Here is a 24,326-nt window from a genome sequence, read left to right on the forward strand (position 1 = left end):
GGTTTGCCAACACCCTTTCAAAACCTCTCCGTATACAGCCTTCTGGTTTTCTGTATTTAAAGGTCACTGTTTTGCAGGCTCATTAAAAGGTTCCTCTAATTGCCAAATACATATTTAGATTTCTGCCAATTCAGAAATAGGGCTCTTTCATCCATGGTGCACCACTGAACCAAATCCCTCTAAATGCGAGACATATTTGCATTCGTATTTACTCTATTCCAGTCTTCGTTCTATTCGCTCTCATTTCCTGCAGTGTAAACTAATACTGAATGTTTCACTCTTCAACAGAAAATGAACCCGGGGATTGTTAATTAGCTTTTAAAAATGTTCGTGTAGATAAAACACATTAATCCTCTGACCTTCAATAATGCAAAAACATGGTGCTAATTGGTCTGGAGGAAACACACAGCGATCACAACACCAGACAATTCTGTTGTTGACTTGGAAGCCTTGTTTAAACAAACATAACCGGCAAAACAAATATCTGGCACAACCCTATTTGAAAATCCACATAGACCAGCCTTCTACTGCTCTGGGCATGGCGTGATAGTTGCACAGGCTAGTCTAGATGGCAGATTGTTTCACAGCTGTTGGAGTGTTAAGTGACTGTCAAAAGCCTGAATCTTTGATTGAGTAGACTTGTCCTCTGTTGCTTCAGAGGGCAGGGTTAGAACCAATAGGTGGAAGTCACAGGCAAGCAGATTTGGGCTGAATATTGAAAGAAACTTCCTAATAGTAAGAGCTGCCTGACAGCGGAACATACTGCCTTGGGAGATAGTGGGCTTTCCTTCACTCTAGACAGCCATCTGTCTGGGATGCAGTAGTTGCAACCTGCATTATAAATTCCTCCACCCCCCTTTCTTTTTTCCTTTTTTTTTTCTTCTCCCCCTAATGCCTCAACAAATGAAATGGATTTGTAAAAATGTTACATGGGGGGGGGCGGCGAGGCATTACACTTACTTCTGTAAAACAAGAAAATCCTTAATAAAATATCAAGATGGAAAAAAAAATTCTGTTGTGGACATGGGATTGGACTACATGAGCTCAAAGAGCCCTTCCATCTTCTTAAGTGAGTGCTTTCTGGTCATATTACAAGAAGAGAATACCAAAACAAATGGATAACAGTTTGTTCTGGGACTGGTTTAAAGCCCCGGTGTTGAACTTTAAAACTCTAAAAAAAAAAAAAATTAACAACAATAGCAACCACAACTAGGGTGCATTCATTAACATGAGCTGTAGTCTGAAGTGGTGTGGTCCAAGGATGGCTTTATCACATGGTGAACAGTTTACGTAGCTTAGGCCTAACAAGTCCTACGACCTGGAGATACGTGGCTATCATTGGCTATATCTGGATCAACCATATTGCCATCTGAGCACAGAACAGGCTTCAGAGACAAGCCTGTGTTTGCATTCCCTGCTGCCTTTTTGCATAGCATGACAGCAGGCATATTGTCATCAATACTGTGATGTTGAAATGCCAATCTCTGCAGCTTTCAAAAGGGCACCGATACATGGGAAATGAGGAGAAAAGGCCAAGTCATTCTCTCGCAAGTTGGCCTTTGTTACTCTGCTTTATAGACACATTAAAAAAAAAGTCCTGTGACAATTTTTAAACTTCTTGATGTTTTGAGGAGAAAGGACCTCTTTAAAGTCTCATGTAACTTTCGTTATGTTAATAGATTTGATTTTGTTCACAAAAGAAATGTTGGTGACCCCTTGTGGCTAAATATCCATTACTCTCTTTTGGGCTTTTCTATTTGCCTATGTTATTGCTTTCTTCCTATTAAATATCACTATATTCCGAAGCAAGTGGTTTATGAGGAAGGGAGATCAAGGAGTTCAGTTGATGATTAGGGATATCTTACAGTGCTCAGCATGAAATGGAGACTGGGTTAAGGCCTTTGCGGCATTTGAAGTTTTGAGATAACAAATAACAACAAAAGGCATGATTTTTATTTTGGCTATCTGTTTTTACTGATGCTCTTACCTTTTGAGTTTTAGCTTACTTCACAACTAGCCCTTAGCACTCTTATCATCCTCATTCCTTCACACTTCTTCCCCTGCACCTGCAAAGCTTGCCTCATTTGATGTTTTCTGGCATTGTCTTGCTTTTGCTCCTTTCTGCTTTCAGATATAGGAATGCAATATATATATATATATATATACACACACACACACACACACACACACGACACAACAAAATACTAGTGTTTCTCTCTCTCTCTCTCTCTCTCTCTCTCTCTCTCTCACACACACACACACACACACACACACACCACCTCTCAGTGGAAATTGGTACCTAAGTGATAACCCAAAAATCCCAGTGATGACCCACATAATTTTTTGGTTGCAAATATTTAGAAGCAAGTTACTAACTTCAGACAAAACTACCAAATCTTATCAAGGACTACAAAGAGTTAACCATTCCATTTCCAGACTCTGGCAAGTCCTGCTGGACTGTACCACTTCAAACCTCAAGTTAGCATGCAAGTACTGATGGAACTTTCAAACATGTAAGTCAGTCCTCAGCAGCCTGAATCCCTACTGCTCAACAAGAGATGAATCACACAATCCTTTTGAACTGTATAGTTCAGATCTGTGTCCCTGTACATTTGAATTTTCCAGAAGCTCTATTCATCCATATATGGACTCAAACTGGGTAGTAGGATGGGCACATCCCTATCCAGTCTGAGCTCCCACATATGCTTTTCTGTGCCTGAAAAGGACTAGAGAGGTCTTAAAAACTATTCATGTGTACCTTCAAGTAGGTAGTGGGGGAAAATTATGTTTACTTTGCATTTTAATGTGCATTAATCCAAACCAGAGGTGCAGAATTTGTGGTTCAAACCACAATTCCACCATTTTGTCCTATGTGACATTTGTCCCTTTGAAGCTCTTGCATGTTAAGCCATGTACTGCTGAATTTGATAATGTCTCATCTTTGAGAGATCAATGGAAACAACACAAGTTGTTAGAGATTAATGGAAGGTATTCCATTGCATCCTTAATTATGTGATTATTTCAATGTGTGTACAGTTTTAGGCAGCTGGAATTGTAGTTCCCTTCCTTTTCATGCAGCGCCATCCTCCATTTTTTCTTTTTGATGACTTGGAGCTATTAAGTTCTATGAAGTGTTGTATAATGATTGACTTAGCAGTATGTACAGATGTTCCTGAAAATAATTGCAATAAATATATGTGGTTGAGCACTTAAGAGAGTGCACTTCTAATTATGAATGATACCCCTTGCTAAAATGGGCCAGTAGAAACCATATTAGTCATACTTGCTCTTGTGTGAAAGTTCTGAAGTACACATAAAATACACATTTTGGCAAATTATTGTGTACAATGTGACAGTACACTCCAAAATTGAATTAAATAGTCACTAATGAACAAACAGTGATTTTAGATTAGCATTGAACTCCCCCCTGTTTGTGCATAGAGATGCACACAATCAGGAAAGATGTGATAGGCAGGATCTGAAGAGCTAGTCTTGTGGCATAGAATGAACATCTTTCATAATGTTTTCCCCCCTGATCAAAGCATGTTTGTGGGTTTAATGAGACAGCTTGGGATATAATATACTGAAAACCATAATTATTGCATATTCTTCTTCTGTGATAGCTAATGGGCACAGTAAAGGCTGCACTACACTTTTAACAGAATTCTTAACGATTCTGCTGCAATGTCCTAGCAGAAAGCAATCATGCCCACTGCAAATATAAAAAAAAATCAGCAGGTATTTGTTCCCTGATATTCAAAAGAATATTAGACAGATCCTTTCTCCTGTTGCAAACTCAAACCTTCATTTAGTTTTGAAATTTTACAGATGTCAGAGAAGACCCTCAGCAGATGTACTCCTGTTGACTTTAATGAGACTTTGCCTGAGCAAGTGGCTTCTTTATATCCTTTTGTTACTTGGGGCAAGGTCTTACATTCAGCTCGTGTGGTGATAAAGCAACCCGCTGCTTGCTTTGAACTGTTAAGCAAGTGCATGACTTGGTAGGAGACGGTAAGACCTTAGTTTCAACTTACAAAGCAATAGTGTCAAATATCAAATAGACTGTTGTTGTTGTTGTTGTTGTTGCCATTGGGAGACAATGGAGGAGTGTGCCTCTGGCAGTGAGATCAAACTGTTGGAAGGTCGCTGCGCCTGCTGTGGCTGTAGAGACCGATATGGGAGAAAGATGCTTGGTTGCAGCTGGGGCAGATGAAGGCATGCAGTTGTGCTGCAGCAGATGCACCATGGCGTCTTCCAATGGTCTCTGTTCATCTCCCAATGGTCATTCCTACTCTGATCTCTGCTATACATACACAGCCTGTCTGTCTCCAGGCACTGCGATCATCTGCAAGAGATTCCTACAGGGCGGGGCTGATGTCTCCAGCCTTTGTGTCATGTTTGCAGAAATCTCTGTAATGCAAAGTTGGTCTGCCTATGGACCTGGTGCCTGAAGCCAGCTCCCTGTAGAGCACATTCTCAGGAATCTTGGGACTTCATGGTCATGACCTAGCCAGCAGAGACGTCACTAAGACAGGAGTATGAACATCTTGGGAATGTGGGCTTGGGAGAGCACATCCTTATCTGAAAAAGCATCCTGCCTAAAATCTTCCGGGCATTGAGGTGTCGCTCCTGACGCTTGTAAGTTGCCCACAAATCACTTCCATAAAGTGTGCTCAACATGCCAGCCTGGTAGATCTTCATCTTGTTATTGAACATTGGCATCTCATTCTCCCATACCATTTCAGAGAGGTGAGCCATTGCTGTTGCTGTCTTGCCAATACACTTGCCCAGCTCAGCATCGAATAGATAATACATTATGGGAATTCAGTCCTCATCTTCTTGACTGTAGGTTGTGCAGTTTTAGGGTTCTACATGCAACACTAGTATACAAGGATCCATTTGTGTAACTGTTGGAGTAACGGGAAGTAATACTCATTTCTTTTTAGTTAAAGATTTTCTAAGCTAAGCAGCAGTAAACACTGCAAAATAGAAACACAGGCCAATGTCACATAACAGATAGTTGTGGTTCGAGGACCCGACCCCCGCGAGGTAGAAATGAATACACAAGGACACGTGATATATGGTTTATGGGCATGAAAAGGCCACAACTTTATTGGTTACAGCAGTGAAAAGGTATTGGCTTAGGCTTTGGATGTCCACCACAGGGGTTGAATCACCAGTAGGCGGAGCCTGTTGATGATAATACAACTATAGGCTCTCCCCTGATGCCACCGGGGGTCGTGCCATGGCCTCCCGCCAAGCAGGCATTGGACAGAATACACGACCGCCAGATTCCTTTAACGGAATACCCAAAATTGAAGGCTTAGGCGATGGCCACACTTAGCCTTCCAACACACCACAACGCAATAATCCAATGCCTAACCTACCCACAAATACCACAAAAGTTGTGACGGTTGCTACGAGGTAGGCGAAAAAACCAAATGGCCTAATGCCATGCGGAATAACTCCTACCAGGCCCCCCGACTAACCAGGGTGACCAACCTAAGGTCCATAGCAAGGCCAAGACCCTGAGCTAAAGGGAGTGGAGGGTGGGTGACTCTCGACGGGACGAAGAGGAATGAGGCCGGGGAGAGGGCTGGCGCCATAAGTTAAAGTTAGCTGGGCACGCCCCCCGCGGCACCCGATTGGGTGCCGGCCGGTGGGCGGGGCGCCAGCCAGGTGAACTAGGAAAGCAGGGGGCGGTTGCCCCCTGCTATGGGCGGTGCTCGGGCTCCCGCCCACAACCACTCCCCTCCCTTCCAGGGAGGAGAGTCTTTTCTTTCATAAAATATTTGAATGAAATGGTTTTCTATTTGCTCTGCATCTTGCTTTTAGTCATATGCAATAGCTTTCTGGATGTTGCTATGTTTTATTAATTAACACATATACTGTAAAATTAATACAAAAATTAACAAGGCAAAAATCAAAGTAACCCACTACAATTTTAAAAAGTAATCAGATATATTTCTGATCTTATTTTTTTCTAATGTTCTAGGCAATCATTTTTACGTAGCCATTTTGGGTTGAGTATCCTTATTGTTGATTAAAAATGGAGGTTCTGTAAATGAATACAGAGGCCCCATCTGCACTGTATATTTAGAGTGGTATTATGCCAGTTTAAACAGCCATGACTTCCCCCAAAGAATCCTGGGAACTGTTATTTGTTAAGGGCACTGGAAGTTCTTAGGAAGCCACTACTATCCTCAAACAAATGCAGGCCAATAGCAGCTTCTCCATCACAATTTATCCAGTCAATCTGCATCTAATTGGAAAACAAATGCTTAGATCAAGATCCTTTCTTATGGTCTATCTTATGGTGCACTTCTGGAGCTTCTGCACAAGTGGGGTTTCCCAGTAACTCCAGTGCAGAAAGAGAGATGCATCTAGTGCTACATCTTCCATTACAGGGAATAGGATAGCCTAAGTACACAGGAGTGCTTGTGAATTGCAGCAAATCACTGCAATCACATTGAAAATATACACTTGTAATTATATGTTAAAATGTATAGCTTACTGTATTTTTGAGCTCTAAACAGACAGTTTTAGATTGGATTTGCCTGAAAAATATTCAATTAAAATCCAGCTGAAAACAAAATAACTGTAACCAGGCCTCTTCCCAACCAACCACCACCACAATAACCCTAAATGTATGTTTGATAACCTAGATTTCATCCCAACAACATAATCTCAAATATAAACAAGTTCTTCTTATCAGGCTTTTCAAATACCCTCAGACATGGATGTAGAGTTTTGCTGTATAGTTGATAACAGTTGCTTTGGAAATGTAATGGCTTTGATTTAATTTTAGTTCATTCTTGGCTTTGGCCAGATAGATATCTAGCTTTTAGATCGCTGGATAGAAATAAAATACATTGCTCAGCAACAAATATATAAAGTCAGGCAAATGGTCTCTCATTGACTAAAATGTTCAGATGCTAAGCTATTTTTCAGACAACGTATGCCACCTGCTGCTGCTTTTATTTTAACACATTTGGACACTTTGCTCGGGGCAGCAAATGGAACGTTAAGTACCATCCATGCATGATGTATTGGTTTAAAAGCCCCCATTAATGTGTCAAATGTGCAGGAAATGATTTCACACATGTGGCCGACATACTGTATCTAGAAACCTTCTGCTTATCTAGTTTCTTGGAAGCACTTGGAAGTGGTTATGCTAGATTTATATAACCATGTAAGTGGAACCACTGATCGGTTTGTAGACGGTGAGCCGAAAGTCGGAAAGACTTCAGTCATTTCATTAGTAATTTATTTTTGCAGCAAGTCAGTAATAGCAGTAAGGCCACAATCCTAAGCACACTTCCAATGGAGTAAGTTCTATTGGACAAAATGGAACTTCTCAGTAAGTATGCGTAAGATTGCACTGTATGGATTCGAAATATAAGGGGGAAATGATCCTTCCTTCCCTAGTGAAATATCTTGTATGGCGCCTCTTTATTTCTAGTGTCTGGCATTCTGGCAGTAGGCTTCTGAATACCAGTTGCTGGAAAGCACAAAAGGGGGCAGTGCTGTTGTGCTCAGATCATGCTTGTTGGTTTCCCACAGGCATCTCATTGGCCACTGTGAGTATAGGATGCTGGACTAGATGGGCAATTTGCCTTATCCACCAGGCTCCTCTTATGTTCTTATGTTCCCAGTCTATTAGAGCACCTGAGCCTCTACAGCACAGTGGGTGTCCTGTGGCCTCAGGGGCACATACAGCCCTCAGCCTGATTTTGTGTGAATGGCCAGGAGATTTATTTATTTATTTAAGCTGGAGCAGGGGAAGAGAGAAAGAAAAAGGAGTGAGAGAGACAGAAACGGAGAGCGAGAAAGCTGGGTGCACACTGTTCAGTTTCAGGTCTGGCCAAGCCCACAACTGAGTTCAGTCTCACTCACAGCTGGAATGTTCCCACCCCTCAAAATATGGTCAGGAATGTCTCTTCCAGCTACCAAATGCCTGCACAAACAGAAATGTTTTTAACTCACTCTTTAACATTAATGACAGAGGCAGATGCAACCTACCAGGGAAGACATTCTACAAATGGGGAACCACCACCAAAAAGGTCCTGACATGCATCAGTGCAACCAGGCAGCAGCCAGTTGAACCACCATCAACAGGCCCTCACCTACTGATTGTAGGACCTGAGATGGTCAATACTGGGGGATATGCCCTTTTAGGTACTTACGTCCCAAGTTGTATAGGACACGAGTTCTGTCATGCAAGGTTTTATTTACAATATATGTTGGATGGCAGAAGGTCCTTGGCATGAACACCAACAGATATTGCTCCCCATCAGATTTCCAAGGGAAACACCAATGCCTTAATATAGTGAGCAAGTCTTCTGTGTGTCTTTCAGACCCATTTCAAGGACTGCCAGACTTTTAATTTCTTGCATACACCCCTTGATAGAAACTTCCAACCAGGGGAGGGAAGAAGAAAGACATTTCCCTGGTTTTGCTCATCTTCTAGAAACATATTGAACAATTTAGTTTATCTGTCAACACTTAGGCCCAAGTCTGCATAATGAAAGAGAGTCATGGCCATGACTATTTACTAAACAAAAGAAACATTGTAGAGATAGCTAAAATGCAATGGAATGGTGTTGAGTTTAAGCCTAATCATAGTTAATTGGACAGTTGCCTTTCTATGAAATCTTAGATCAAGAGGTTGGAAATCTACCTGTGGCCTTCCACATCCAGTTGAACTCCAATTTCCACCAACCTTAGCAAGCATTGCCAATAGTCAGGGATGATGTGATTTGTAGTCCAGCAACATTTGAAGAGCCAAAGGTTTCTCATCCCTGTCCTAGATGGCCTAAGCTGGTCTGTCATTGTCCTAAATTGCACACTCTCCAAAACATTTTTGTGAAGGCTTGGCAACATAAACCTGGTATTCACACTCACTCAAGATTCAGTTTTTTTTAAAAATGCTCCAAGTGTCTATTTTCTGAAAAATAGCAGTATCGCATAGCAGTTTATTATAAACCACCTAGGGATATAGTTGTATGAAAGGCACAAAGGGGGGGCTTTAGTTTTTATCACCCTGCGTGTTGTTTAGATGTCATTTGCAGCTACTGTATTGCTGCTAGTTTACTTCAAAGGAATGTTGAACAAGGCCTGAGGTAAAATTGAGTGGCTTGTGTCGAAAGAAGGAGACTGAGCTTTTCTGTTTCCATATATATATTTTCACACACACACGGTTATAGACAGATCATGTTTGTCAAAATATTTGCTTGTTAAAATGAAGAATCAGAGTGTTTACCTGTACGGTATTTCTTTTCCAGAACCACTTGTTCTCCAACTGGAAAAAAGTAGTCAAGCTGTTTTTATTACTACTGTGTAGATAGTACTTCCATCCCTCGTCCTGATATTCCCTCACTCCCATGTCTTGGAGCCTGCAGGGTCCCATCCTCCCCCTGTCCCTCAGCTGAATTTATGCTTCAAAGAAGCCTTCCTTAGGCAACAAAAGGCTTTTTTCAAGTCCAATTGTGTCAGGTGGATTTGGGGGGATATAGAAGAGAGTTGTGGCATGTGTATGGTGCCCACTGCAGTTTATTCAGTTTGTAAATGTGTTCACAGACCCCAAAATATTGGCAAGCCCTTCTCTAGACTTCATAATAATATCATGTTTGATGTAAAAATTTTGGGGTGGGGAGATGCAAGGTGACAAACTGTACTTGACCTTGCAAAATATAATTCCCTCCTCCTACATGCTAAAATGATTGATATTTTGCTAATCTATTATAATCAATGTGTGGCTTGCATTTCTTGAAAACATTCACGTTATTGCTACTATTCCTAGTTTTTATGATCCCCTCATAAAGCATTACTTTTATTTTCAGTGTTTTTAGAGTAATTAGTTTCACTATTTTCACTGGTCTGTTTTTGTCAGTCAGGCACAATATACCTCTATGACTTCAGTTTTACTGCTTGAACTGGTGGCCTGCTGATTCCTTCGTCAAAAGGTGGCTACTCTGTCCAGGCTATAATTTCATTGTTATATTACTTCCATGTCAGAATGTGAATTCAGTTAAGTTCTCCAGGATTTGTTCAACATCACTGGACAGGAGCGAGAGGAAGCTACTTCAAAACTTTATAAACCTGTGAACTATTAAGAAATGAGATTTACTGATGAGTAATGTACTAATGCATGCAGCATACTAAAAATCCTGGCAACATTATAAACATCTGATTTGCAATTGAACTTCTTTTCATAGTTGCAGCTCAGATTGTTTCTCACTACTGGTCAGTTTATCTCACTACTGGTCAGTTTATCTCACTAGTGTATCTCACTACTGGTCAGTTTTGAAAACTTAAGATCCTCATTCTCCAATAGATACAATGCATGTTGAATTGATCATATAATGAATGTATAGTGAGGAGTACTCACAGTCCAAGATAATCTTTGAGATATTCGAAGGAGATGTAACTTAATTTTTTAAAACACTGCTAAATTTATTTGTGCTACATAATTTTGTTTTTAACCTCATTTTTATCTATTTTAAAGGAAATTTTATTAAATGCCATTGTATTTTATTGTGTTTAAACCTCATATATATATATGTAGAGAGATAGAGAAAAAGAAAGAGAGAAAGAATACACCTGAGTGTTCATGCAGTATTCCATCACCTCCTTATTTGACTCTTTTGGAGCATCAGGATGTTAAGTATGAAAAATAGGCCAACAATGAAATACACTTGTATGGACTATGAAGCTATGAAGAAGGTGTTTAAAATATATTCTTTATCCAAAATATATCACACTATCCCAATATTTCAGAATATTTTTGAGTGAGCTCAGGGTATTTAATTGTAGCTCACATCTGGTATTGCATATAATGCTGCCTGTGTATTCAGGTTTTATAGCTTCCAGTAATGGCAGATTATTGTGATAAATGATTCATATCAACTACAAGTGACACCTTTTAAAATTTCCATATCTGGCAACTATAAAGCGTTTCTTGAATGCTTCAGCAGACCCCCATGGCCGAAAGCTGCTTTATGATTAATTTCATCTCAATGTGGTAATTAGCATGCTTTGAAGTGATTCCTAGAAAACATGCTAGCAGAGGCAGCAGATTAACCCAGAAATATTTTTAGTTCAGAGAGCAGTGTACGTACACCCAAGAATAATTGAGTTTCCCCTTGAAATTTCTAGGCGTTTTATTGCTTTTGATCAAAGAAAGGGCATTTAATAGGAATCCTGCAAAAAATAAAACAATAAATATGGTTCTTTTTGTGATGATCAGATAAATCCTATTGGCTGTCTTTCTACCTGAGGTTGTGCTGTGTTGCAAAATGAAGGATGAAGACTCCAAATGTGTTCTTTGGGCATTTGTGTTATCGAATCACTTGTAAATATATGTGATAGCATTCAGTACAATGCCGCTGCTAATTCCTCTGTGTGTGTTTTATTCTTGCAGATAAGAAAGAAGCTGTTTTGACAAAAGACCTCAAAAGTATGTCTCGTTTTTAGTTGTGGTTGTACATCCTGTTTTTTATATAGCTCAGTTTTAAAAGAGCCTGTTCCAATGTACCCAAATGATAGTGATTCAATGTACTGAAATTAAAAACAGCTCGTTCGTTTATTCCCTTACCTGACAGCAGGTTCCATTGTGCTCAATGGGACATATGTCTGAAGAGGCATTCATAGGATAGTGCTATGAAATTGCAAGAAGATGCAAATAAGGAGGTGGTGACACCATTTATAATTCTAAAATGACATGTTTAGACTTCAGCTGCCTCTTCCATTCTAAATCAATTCACACTGTATTTCCAATTCCTCATTCCTGTTTGTGACTGACAGTTATTGCCTCCCTTCCTCATTTTTTTTTTTTAATCTAACGTCTCGAAAAAGCAGGGCTTTCATGGGGAATGAAATGTCAGCTGTGATCTTAGCTGAACATGTTCTTGGTGGTCAAGAACTGGAAAGAAAAGCTGGGAAGCTTGTGCATCTGTGTTTTCTGTGTATGCCGTGACCTTAAACATATAGGAAGCACTTGCCTAAGCTTGACTGTTCTTCAGTCTCCATTTCAGTGGGGCTTACACGGGAAACAAGTGACTCTTCATTAAAGTCCTTTCTATATTATGCATTATTTACACAGGTATAATATAATGGTGTGAAGATACCTCCAGATATTGCTGAATTACAACTCCCATCAGCCCTAGTAAGCATGGTCAGTGGCCAAGGATGATGGGAGTTGTAGTTCAACAACATGTGTAGGCCCAAAGGTTCCCTATACCTGACTTGAGGTATAATAACAGTTCTTATTGCAACCTGGGAATAAGCCCTGTTGAGCAGAGTGGAGCTCGCTTCTGAGAAAACATGCATAGAACTGTGCTATTAGCACTAACTCCATCCTCACAAAATGGATGGCCAAGCTGGCCCAAGGCATTCTGCTGCCTGAGGCAAAGTACGCAATGGTGCTCCCACCCCATGCCATGAGGGTTTATAGTATCCAAGGCCAGTCAAGTTATTTTGGCACCAGAGGCAGAAAATCCCACAATTGTCTCTCCACCTCCCAGGCAGTTAAAATAATATAAAATAAACAACTAAGAATTTGCTTCCCTTTCATGACACCCAAAATCAGCTGCCTAAGGTAGCTGCCTCACTCAGCATAAGGGTAGGGCTGGGACTGGCGAAAGGGATTCTTTTAATTTAACCTATTGTTTAAGACGTGTATTCCAGCGGAAGAAAAGGGGGAAAGAGAACTGTGACTAAAACAAGGGCAACCGAAACATCTTCTGTTTCATGTTGCAGTGACATTACCCTCACAGTCCTATGTGTTTCTGACACCAGCGCAGCACAGGTGACTCTAATCTAGGCTAGAGATTCAGGAAACAGCCTGCAGTAGTATTATTTTTTTTCTGAATCCTCAAGAATCCTGGAAACTCTTAATGCTGTGCATTTTCAGAAGGTTGTGCTTTCCTTCTGGTGGGGGGGGGGGGTATTTCCCCATAACTATTTCTGCCATATATGCAAATGTTGCATGTGGCTAAGAAAACTACTACTGTACTAGAATGCAGCGCAGAGTGATACAATAGTAAAACCATATTTGTTAATGAAAGCAATTATCAAGTGGTTCCAAATAACCATTTTTGCTCATTACTTTTTCCATGCCTTTGATTGAGTAGAATGCAGATAGGCACTTTGTTTTTAATAATCTTCTTTCTCTGCTCTCCTATGCAAGAGATGCTAAGGGCAATCTTTTTCATCTGAAATTTCCCCATGTCTCTGTGTTTTTGCTGTAGAATGCTTTGTAGTAATTGCTTTAATTTGTTCTCATTTTAAGAGCCAGCAAAAGCTCCTGCAGCCCAACCAGCTTCTGTAAAAGTAGCAGCACCAGGTAAGTGATTAAATTGTTTTCTCTTGCTTTATTTTCAATGTATTCAATCAACTGCTCTGGTTATGGTGCATTTTATTGCATCATAGCACCATCTGCTGGGTTCTGCAAGTTAATGTTCTTTTTGGTTTGTGTTGGGTAAGAATAATGGCGCGGTGTCATTGCTATGAACATGTGTCTGTAGTTCCTAACATGTGTCATAACAAGTGTTGCATGTTAAGAAAGAAAATCCTTCACTGGTGTTATATGTACACACAACTTTTCTGATAAGTGTGGAAGCCCCAGTAGCAGTGCTTACCAGGGACTAGTTTCCTCCAGAGGAAGAATTCGCCAGAGACTTACAATGTTTCTATAATAGACGTATTGCACCCAAGTCGACTCACTGTATAACTTGCAGCATATCCCACTGCTCCTCATCATCCCCAGAGAGGAAGCCCCACCCAAAGGTGCCTTCCAGAGCCCAGAGCTATTTTTCTGCTTCTGATTCAGTTCTGACACCAACACTCAAGCTCCCCTCCACCCCACTCCTTTTCATAGACACACAGGGTGGTATTCTACTAAGCTTTACTCAGAGTTGACATGATGAAATTAGAAGACATGATGTAGTCGTGTTCATTAACTTCAGTGGGCCAACTGTGAATGAAACATGGCTGAAGATCACCCACACTTAGATCACATCATACTGAGCTACAGAGGCAGAACAGTCCAAGACTTCCCACCTGTTTGGCAGCTGCTGAAAAAATGCCTGCTGGCCATTTCCTTGTATTTTCTATTTCAAAAGAGGCGCTTAGCAACTTGGTCTGCTGACCATTGAATGATAACAGCCTATGTGGTGGGGCAGAGCCATGGAGCTGACCTCTCGACACTGCTGTCGGTGCACCTTACCTGAATGGGGCTGAGACAAAGCAGGCTGGTGGCAAGGTTGGGACAGAGAGAAGCACCCATCTAGGCTAGTGTCCTGGGCTTACAATGGGCAACAAGATACCCATGGCAAGCCTTCAGACAGGATATCAATACAACAACCCTCTTGCCTCTTGTGCTCCTCAGCAATTGATATACAGAAGAAGACTGCCTCATACAGCAATGATGGCTAGTAGCAATCAATAGCCTTGTTCTCCATGGGTTTGTGTAAACCCGTTTTAAAGCTATCCAAATTGGTGGTCACCACAATATTTTGCAGAAGCGAATCCTACAGTTCATGCCGACATAGGCAAACTCGACCCTCCAGATGTTTGGGACTACAATTCCCAGCATCCCTGACCACTGGCCCTGTTAGCTAGGGATGATGGGAGTTGTAGTCCCAAAACATCTGAGTTTGCCTGTGCCTGGTTTATGCGTTGTGTGAAGACCTCCCCTCTTGTCCATCCTGCATGTTGTCAGGACGACATTTTAAAAAATGAAGAAGACTGAATTGGGTGGAGCTTTAAATGAGGTATCATTCTTGAGATACCCCCCTTGAGGGAGATGTACTTATCTGTCCTCAAATTAACCATTTTTAATCCAAAATGAAATATATCAGAACAATGTTATTTTCCTCCCGCTGTGTTAAGGAAGACAGAAACGTTGCTGAATTTTTTTACACACTTGATTTATTATAGTTTTTGCAAGCAATATATATCACACAATCCACATAATGTGATAGATTCATTCAAAATACTAGATACAGTGTTACCCAACACAATGAGACATTAGCAGTAAGTTTTAAAGAGTCTTGTGTTATTAATTAATTACCAAACAGATGGATTCAACAGCAGCTATAAAACTTTTAATACAGAAATTGAAAAGGGTGCAGTCAGCCTAATGGCAACAAAAATTATTATAAAGCGGTCAGTGATCAATAAGCGCAAAACAAGGACTATATGGAGAGCTTCTTGTTGACAGCATTCACATGTCATGGTGCACACAATGATGTGTACTGTGAGTGCATTTCTGCTTTAATCCTCCCCTATCATAAATGGGAACAGCAAACCACAATCCTATCCATGTGTGAGAAATGAGCCATAAACACCTGTCTAAGCTTACTAAGCTTTGATGGGTCAATTCCACATTATAGGATATATCCCAGACTTTATCTAACCACTGTGTGTCAGAAGGGACTTCATTAGCACGCCACTTACTGACCAGGATAGCCTTCATAGCAGTTGACAAATGTACTGCAAGTTATCGTTAATAGTTCTGTTCCCTTGATAGCATAGCATGAAACAACTGCAGGCTCCTGCGGGTGCAAATACTACTCTTCCTTGACAGCATATGATTCCTTTGTTTTAAAGAAGACCTTGCATTCTGAAGTATATGTTTCCTTTGGAAATATAAAATCAACACTTAAAGCATGTTCAGGGAAATTGTATAAGTGTTTCTCAGCTGAATGAAGACATCCTACAGTAGAATTATATCTACATTATAAAGCAATTACTATTTACTGTACAAAACTCCACTGTGGTACATACAAGAAAAATAAACAATTTCCCTTTTCCATTTTTTTCCCCCAGTTGCCAAGAAGTCAATAGCAGGTGGGCTTGCAGAGGCTATGCAAACCAATCTCTGTTTTTTAATATTTTGCCTACTAAAAAAATAAGCCGGAATTTGTGATTTTTTTTCTAGGACCATGCTGCTTTAAGATAGATGATTTTCTAGAATGCAACAATAAAAATAAAATAGCTAACTGTGCTGCCTGGCGTGGGGCTTGCCTGGCTTCACCAGCCTCTGCTAGTGGTAAATCCTCACCAACAAAAGTACACCACAGTTTGCCTGCCCAAGCAGTGCTCAGGCAGAAGCCACATCTGGTGGTATCACCACTGCCCATAGCCTATGAAATCCCCTAAAGCAAAGAGGTGAGGAGGTGGGGTTGGGCCAGCATAGGATCTGCTGGATTCTGAGCCAGCCTTGCTGCTGCCACATGATGTCTAATCTGGCAACATGTCCAATATGACCCTCTTCACCATGGGTGACGCCATTCCATCAAGCCCTGCTGCTGCCAGCCGAGGGGTTGGATTACAGCCTAAGCTCTCATTCCTCAGTGTTGAAACTATGAAGTTATGTGTGAGGATATTTGAATGTGAAAATTTGAAAGAATTAAATGTCTAAGCTGAAAGATGAATTTTGCAGAGTTATGGCACTCAAAGCTGCAGATTTGGATTATCTAATTTAAAACTGTATGAGTGATACAGGATTTAAAAGAAACTGCAAAACATAAACTCTGAACTGTAAAAGATTTAAATACCCATATTTTGTGGCCTAAAGAGGCTTATGAAGAAGAGGGAATAGGATTTCAAAGAAATGCCTTAATCCACTTCCCACTTATTTACCATTGGCCATGCTGGGTAGGGTTGATGGGAGGTAGAGTTGAGTAACATCTTGTGGGTACCATATTGGCTACTGCAGTACAGAAACATGTACTGCAAAGTTTCCCAAAGTTCCTCATGGCCTTGGCTACTGCAGTGCAGGCTCATGGCAGCAGCAGAGGCCTAACAGAGGTCCTTCTGTGGAGTCCACTAAATCCCAATGCTTCTGTTTCCAAGAAACCATGTTTGGACATCATGGAACCTCAGTGCCCAGAGTGTGTTATAGATTTTCTGCAGCACTTTCAGCAACATAATCTGGTTCCCTCTAATTATTAATAACATGGACATAGGTGTATATATAGTGATCTGCCCAAAACTCCATTTAAAGCTTTACTCCTATCATAATTTTACTGGGAGCATATATGTGTGTCGTCAGGGGCAGTTGTAAGAAGCTGACAGATGTGATGCCATGATTCATGTTTTTCAGCAATCATAATTGAGTACACTGAAAACATGACTTGAACAATGAGATTACTGCATGAATCAGGCAGGGGGAGCAAGCTAGCTGTGAGAAAAAACCTGAAGCATATTTCAGCAAACTATGAATTTACATCAAAACTATATTGATGAGATTTTAAAATGACATGTCAGCTTTTTTGACAATAGAGGTTATTTAAAGGACATGTCTGCTACCAAACATACATTAAGATTGTTGAGAATTGGTTGGTTTGCAAACAAGGTATACTATTTAGAACCAAGTACTTAGTCTATTGCTGTGTGTGAATGGTAGCTCAGAGTTACTCTAGCATACAGGCTAAGATCTGAGCTGTGATCTAAGAAGTCATTGGTTCATAGCTTCCCTGAACGTAGTAGACAACCTTAGGCTTCTCTCATGGGGAAGGACAAACAACTCCCTAACTAGCTTAGCAAGTCCTCAAGATCATGCAAGCATATCTTCACCAGACACCCAAATATCCTCTCTTCTCTTGCCAGTTTTCATGTACACACATGGCCCATACTCCTTCCTGCTATCCCTTCCCCTAGTGTGAAGGTAGAAGGCCATTGATGGCAGGTTGGGGTATGAGCCCAATGAATAAGAGTCTGCTCATAGAGAAGTGTTCACGTAGTTTGATCTTAATCAAAGGTTATGACATGAGGAATTTCAAAATAATAAACACAGAAACAGTTACATAAGGCCCTTCAGGCCTCTCCAACTGGAATGTAGGGCTTTCCCTAGGCCAGGCATGTCCAACAGGTCAATCGCGATCCACTAGTCAATCGCAGGGTGCCCTGGTTGATCCTGGTCGATCTTCAAACCCTTAATGATATTCCTCCAAAAACAACTCTGGCTTCCTAAAAAAAGCTCAACAACTCTGGTCTATCCTCCAGTGACAATGGAGGTAGATCACTGCCTGTTTTTTTAAAACTGTGAGTAGATCGCTGTCACTTGGGAGTTGGACGTGCCGGCCCTAGGCCATACCCCTCTCTGGTGCTGTTCCACAAGTCCTTTTACCTAACTGGAGTGTGTCCTTGAACTGTGATAATGTTGCTACAGCTGGGTGTAGAAACCTTTGAAATTTGTATGTTTGGAATGTAACCTGCTGTAACAGAGGTGCTATCTTCTCAACATGATTGAGGGGGGCTGACATGATGTCCTAATGTCATGCACACGATGTCGCGTGACATCCTGACATGGCTCGCATGACATCCTGCAATGTCCTGACATTGCGCAGAGCCAGAGGTTGAAGCTGAATGCCCTCTGAACATTTAGAGGGACGGACCCATTTTAAAAAAAACAACCATTGGGGGAACCAAAAGCGTCTCAGCACTCAGGAGCCGGAGCCAAAACATCACATCTATTTGTCTACCCATTTTACCTCAGGCCCCACCCATGTTTGTCTCTGGCCATGGCCACCACAATTATCCATCCCTCAAGCTAAAAAAAAACCCCCATTCCCCACTTCTGAGTGGAATCCAACAAAGTGCTTGAGTGCATTCTACCATGTTAGATCAAGAACATAATCAAACTACTGCTAGTCCAAAATTAAACTCAGTTTAGGTATTTCTCAATGTTGCCCACTCCATGCATCTAGTAAACTAGTACATTAAAAAGATTTTGCATAGCCCGCTTAGTCATGCCCCAACTTATTACATGCAGAAGTTGGTTATATGGGGGGAACATTCAAAATATGGCCTCCTGCCTGCATGCTAAAGTAATGCATTTGACAGTTCTGCAATTTCAGTCTGCTATCTCATTCTATATAATGGTTCTAATATTCACTGTGAACCTCAAAATGCAGAAATAATTTATCCGGCTTTGTTCCTCCAACTTTGTAGAACCACACAAAAAAGAAAAGCCAGTAGAAACAGGTAAATATGCTCATATTTTCAAATCTTTGCTTTCTTTAAACATACTGATAATGCATCTGTTCCAGATATGCAATAACCAACTATTTCTCCTTTTATGTTTGTGTTTCAGCCAAGCTCCCAAAGAAGGATGTGCCTGTCAAAGCAGCTGGTAAGATATGAGGGAAAAGTTATCATAGAACATAATGCTCTCCTATTTTATCTCTAAGCTAAAATTTTAAATTAACTAAATGCTATAAAATTCAGTATGCCATAACTAGTGAATTAAAATGGAGAACTCGGCTAGAAATAATTTGGAGGAGATTGTAACCACCATGTGTTTCCCGTGCTTTTTATGTTAAAAAGTAGAATCTAAATTGCAAACAAATCAGCAAGAGTGTGGATATGTTTTGTAAATTGAAATTAAAAATCAATAAAAATATTTATAAAACTAACTAACTAACTAACCAAAAAGCAAATATCATAACCTGTTGTTCATTGCAATGGTTTCCCCCATCACAGTGTTTCCAGCAGGCCACCTTTTTTTTTTAAGGCATGTAAATTTCATGCAGACAATGTATACGTTGTGGCCCTCAATACTATTAATACACCAGTTTGACATGGGATGATTTACTGGTGGATCCTTTGGTCAAAGCATCTTTGCTTGAGGTCTTGGGTACGAGAGCTTTGTTTCTGGTGGCCACGGCACATAAGAAGCCGCCGTATACCGAGTCAGACCAAATGGTGTATAATTTGGTTCTGTATTGTCTACCAGGACTAGCAGTAATTTTCCAAGGTTTCAGACAGGGATCTTTTCCCTCTCCTTTGTGGAGATAATAGGAATTGAACCTGGGACTTTCTGCATTCAAGGCATGTACTTCTACCACTGAGCCATCCCCCTTCCCCCCTGAGCTGTATATATGTAGTTTGAACACATTGAAATTCTTTGTTTAATTTTTCAGTGACACATGAAGCTCATAAACCAAAAGGTAAGCGATTAAAATATAAATATATATCCCAAATATATGTACAGTATAATGTTATGGCTTCTTGTAATATCACATGCTTCATTATATTGAGACAGATAATGGGTCCATCTAATCCACTGCTGCTCAACCTGGCAGTGATATCAGGTACAGTGGTACCTCAGGTTAAGAACTAAATTTGTTCTGGAGGTCTGTTCTTAACCTGAAACTGTTCTTAACCTGAGGTACCACTTTAGCTAATGGGGCCTCCCGCTGCCACCGCCGCACGATTTCTGTTCTCATCCTGAAGCAAAGTTCTTAATCCGAGGTACTATTTCTGGGTTACCAGAGTCTGTAACCTGAAGCGTCTGTAACCTGAAGTTTCTGTAACCCGAGGTACCACTTTATTAGGAAAAGGGTTTCCCCAGCCTTGCTACCAGTGCTCCTTTTTAATAAGTGGAGGTGTCAGCTACTTCAAGCATTGTCCTTTTCCTTAAAGCATATTCATTTTCCTTAAAGTGGAGATGGCACGAGCTTTTTTGCTCCACAACCCAGATCCCCATGGTGCTGCTAAAATGAATGTTTTGCTCACCACCACCTTCATTTTAGCAGGGAATTCTGATGCAAACCCTTTCCTGAACCAGGAAAGGATTTGCATTGAAAGCTCTGCTAAAACTGAAGGGAAACCTTTGTTGCAGCAACTTGAAGCTGTTGCTTTTTATTGATTTATTTTCTCCATTTACACAGCTGCCCCTAACAAGAGTGTTTTGGATAAATCCTAGAGGTCCATTAAATGTTCACAATGTTTTTTTCTGTTTTATTTCACAGTGACCACAGAGGTTCATAAGCCAAAAGGTCAGTACTGTTTACATTTTACAGTAAAATTAAATTTATACAATATATAGTGTTTGGACTGAGTCCATGGCCAAGCTGAACATAGGATGGGTTTGTGAAAGGACCTCCATGCAATTTAATAATCCTGGGAGCTGGGTGTATAGTGTCATGTGGGAACCTTAATCCATGCTCCAGCCGATGAATCGGTAGCAGACTAGATAAGGGTATGGGCAGTAGAGGAGCAAGGATAAGATGGTGATGAGGTCAGCGCAGTATGAAGAGTTAACCTCAACTCTTTGTGATTTACTGCTGCCTCACTCCCTTCAACCAGTATGGGGTGCAGCTGGATCCTGGCTTTACTCCCTAACTTGGCCAGGTAAAGCTGATTGAAACCCTCGACAACCTTGGCCAACCATTGTAGTCGTTCATGAACCAGTGAGCCTACGGTCTCATTCAGCATAAGCCAGTTCCTATGTTATTAGAGTTTTATACCAGCATTTATAATGGTAAGATAGGGAGCTGACTTTTCCATGATACATTTTGCAACTGTGCAAGGCTTCATTCTTCCTGCAGATTTATTGGAAGGCAAAAAAAAGTAACTCTACAGTTTTATAACGTTTATTAGAAAGGTAGATTAGATCAATATCAGGATAATGTCAGTTGCTTTCAAATAAGCAGCAGCGTTTTCAGTGCTTTGAGAAAGCTTGCATGAGCCACTCTTCCTGAGACTGGAAGTGTTACAAAAGCCTTATCTTTGTTTTGCAGCAGTACATGAAAAGAAAGAAGATAGGCCGTTGAAGGTGGTAGAGAAAGGTAAGGAGAAACTCAGTGAAGCTGATGTTATCTAAGGAGAGCACCATAGCGATTAAAAATAAAATCACATTCAAAAAGTGGACCATCTTGATTTTGTCTCTCTAGCTATTAGTATTCTTTCTTGACACATAATTCTGGATCAGGTTTCTGATGAAATTCAGTTTCTGTGTCACTAATCATATTTCTGCAGTGACTGGAATTAACCCATTCAGTCATCTTCAGTTTTGTGGTGGCCTTGTGTCCTACCTCACAGAAGACAGTCCTCTGTTTGATGAGTGCCTAAATCCACTTTAAAATATAATAGTAATAATAATAATAATAATAATAATAATAATAATAATAATAATAATAAATTTATACCCCACCCATCCAACTGAGTTTCCCCAGCCACTCTGGGTGACTCCCAACAGAATATTAAAACAGGATAAAACATCAAACGTTCAAAACTTCCCTAAACAGGGCTGCCTTCAGATGTCTTCTGAAAGTCAGATAGTTGTTTATTTCCTTGATGTCTGATGGGAGGGCGTTCCACAGGGTGGGCGCCACTACTGAGAAGCGGACACAGGGATCATTAAAGAACCTCACCAGCAGTTGGCACAGCAGGCTAAGCAGCCACACTATGCAGTCTTCCCCACTATGAAACTGCTAATGAAACGACCATTATGTACTGGTAATTATTTCTAAATGTGCATCTATACATATAAATCGGCATTTCTAAATTTTATACAAACCTGTGGGTGCTGTTGTCCACATTTTTGTTCATGGAGAAGTGGCCATACTATTTACCTGTGACATGGTCCACATTTCTGGCCCTAGTTATTTTAGCTGATCTGATTTGTAGAATTAATTTTCTGAATGATTCAGCTGCAAATGTTTGTTGAAGCAGGTCACAAGTCCCAATTTATATCCAGACAAGTTCAGTGGGCGGCTGACTGTGCTTGCCTCAAAAGGGGACCACCTGCATTCAAGCAGAGCAGGGCTCTTGCCTTGTTTAGCGTCTCTGATTCGAATAATTGTCCCATCCATAATGGTGACCTTTTCCTTTCAACATTGGTTATGTGAAATGAACCACCAATAACAGAAATAAAATATTGGGTGAAAAATATTTGGTCTTTCATTTCATCCAAGACAAATGCCATTGGGTAACATTAGAAATCCATCATACTCAACTGTCATCGTTTCAGTCCAATGATGATTCTTAGGGCTGACACTGCGTTAAGGATTTAGTCAGATCTGATTGAAGGAAATAGGAGCTCAAGAGCTTTTGCTATGTGTTGGTGAGCAAGGAAACAGTATGAAGCAACAAAATTATTCTGCAAATGCTACATTTCTAAACAGATTATTCTTAACCCTAAACTAACAATAAATTATATGCCTTAGTAATTTGAAGGGAATTGAGGGATTGTTACTTTTTTTTCTTTTTGCAGAGAAACCAAAACCAAAAGAATCAAGTAAGCCATATGACATTGTCTATGACTCTTTTATGCAATAATGTTTCCTGTATATACTATTTGTTCACATTTTCTGCCTTTTAAGAAACAACAAGATCAACGCAGACACATTCTTTGAACAAACCACAGAATAACACAGGATTATTATTATTTTTAAAAACTCTTTTGGTTCAACAAATGTTTTAGCTTGAACATTACCGAAACAAGAAATAAGGCATGAATTGGAGCACAACAAGTAAATGCAGTATGCCTTGCAAGAAGCATAGTTATCCATAACACAATTGATCACTTTGCTAATGCACAACACAAAAAGCCCGTTTTATGAGGGAAATTCAACAATATTTCAAAAGCGCAGTGTGATAGTTGTAATTTTGATTTTTAATAATAATCATCATCACAATTAGAAAAACCACATTGCACTAATTTTCTTCTATAGATTTCCTGTTTGGTATGGGGGAGGCGGTCTATATGCCAAAAAGTAAGGATGTGACTTTTGCAAATTCACATATTCTCCTTCCGTCTCCTGAGCAATCTCCACACTGTTCCACAAACCTCTTGAACAGATTTGGGAGTGCAGGGTGTGTGTGCAGACAGAAGGGGAAATCATCAAAATTCTCCTCCTCCTTTTCCGCCGATGGAAACTTCCATGGAATCAAGGAGCGTTATGTCTGCAAAGGGACACAATACGAATAAACCATCTCATATTTCTTGTCTCTTGTAATATCTGGGTCACAACTTCATATGAGGAGATAGATAGATAGATAGATAGGTAGATAGATATAGATAGATGATAGATAGATAGATAGATAGATAGATAGATAGATGATAGATAGATAGATAGATAGATAGATGATAGATAATGATGATGATGATGATGATAGATAGATAGATAGATAGATAGAGTGGTACCTCGGGTTACATACGCTTCAGGTTACAGACTCTGCTAACCCAGAAATAGTACCTTGGGTTAAGAACTTTGCTTCAGGATGAGAACAGAAATCGTGCTCTGGCGGCGTGGCAGCAGCAGGAGGGAGGCCCCATTAGCTAAAGTGGTGCTTCAGGTTAAGAACAGTTTCAGGTTAAGAATGGACCTCCAGAACGAATTAAGTACTTAACCCAAGGTACCACTGTAAATAGATAGATTTGCTGGTTAGATTGGTAGGTGGAAAAAATATATAATTCAACATCACATTATGGTGATCATTGCAAGTGTTGCAGCTTGCCAGATGGAACTCTTCCCCCTCTCTTCCCCCTGCATGATGTTCTAGGAATTCTCCCAACCCCATTGAGCCAA

The 24,326-nt window shown here is 40.4% G+C and overlaps 1 protein-coding gene across 17 annotated transcripts in view; it reads left to right on the forward strand.

Moving 5' to 3' along the window:
- Positions 1–24,326, forward strand: part of TRDN (triadin) — a 165,223-nt gene that overhangs the window by 105,913 nt on the left and 34,984 nt on the right. For 10 of the 17 annotated variants that reach the window (XM_083434895.1, XM_083434896.1, XM_083434887.1 and 7 more), the window contains 9 exons: positions 11,423–11,458; positions 13,292–13,345; positions 15,832–15,852; positions 18,961–18,993; positions 19,103–19,141; positions 19,932–19,958; positions 20,763–20,789; positions 21,534–21,581; positions 23,009–23,032. In XM_083434895.1, the coding sequence (XP_083291021.1) occupies positions 11,423–11,458; positions 13,292–13,345; positions 15,832–15,852; positions 18,961–18,993; positions 19,103–19,141; positions 19,932–19,958; positions 20,763–20,789; positions 21,534–21,581; positions 23,009–23,032 (309 nt within the window). The remainder of the gene's footprint in view (positions 1–11,422; positions 11,459–13,291; positions 13,346–15,831; positions 15,853–18,960; positions 18,994–19,102; positions 19,142–19,931; positions 19,959–20,762; positions 20,790–21,533; positions 21,582–23,008; positions 23,033–24,326) is intronic. The other 7 variants (XM_083434885.1, XM_083434889.1, XM_083434892.1 and 4 more) reach the window with 3 other exon arrangements.

The sequence above is a fragment of the Podarcis tiliguerta genome, assembly GCF_965153285.1.
Source record: "Podarcis tiliguerta genome assembly, chromosome: 3".
Taxonomy (NCBI): Eukaryota; Metazoa; Chordata; class Lepidosauria; order Squamata; family Lacertidae; genus Podarcis; species Podarcis tiliguerta.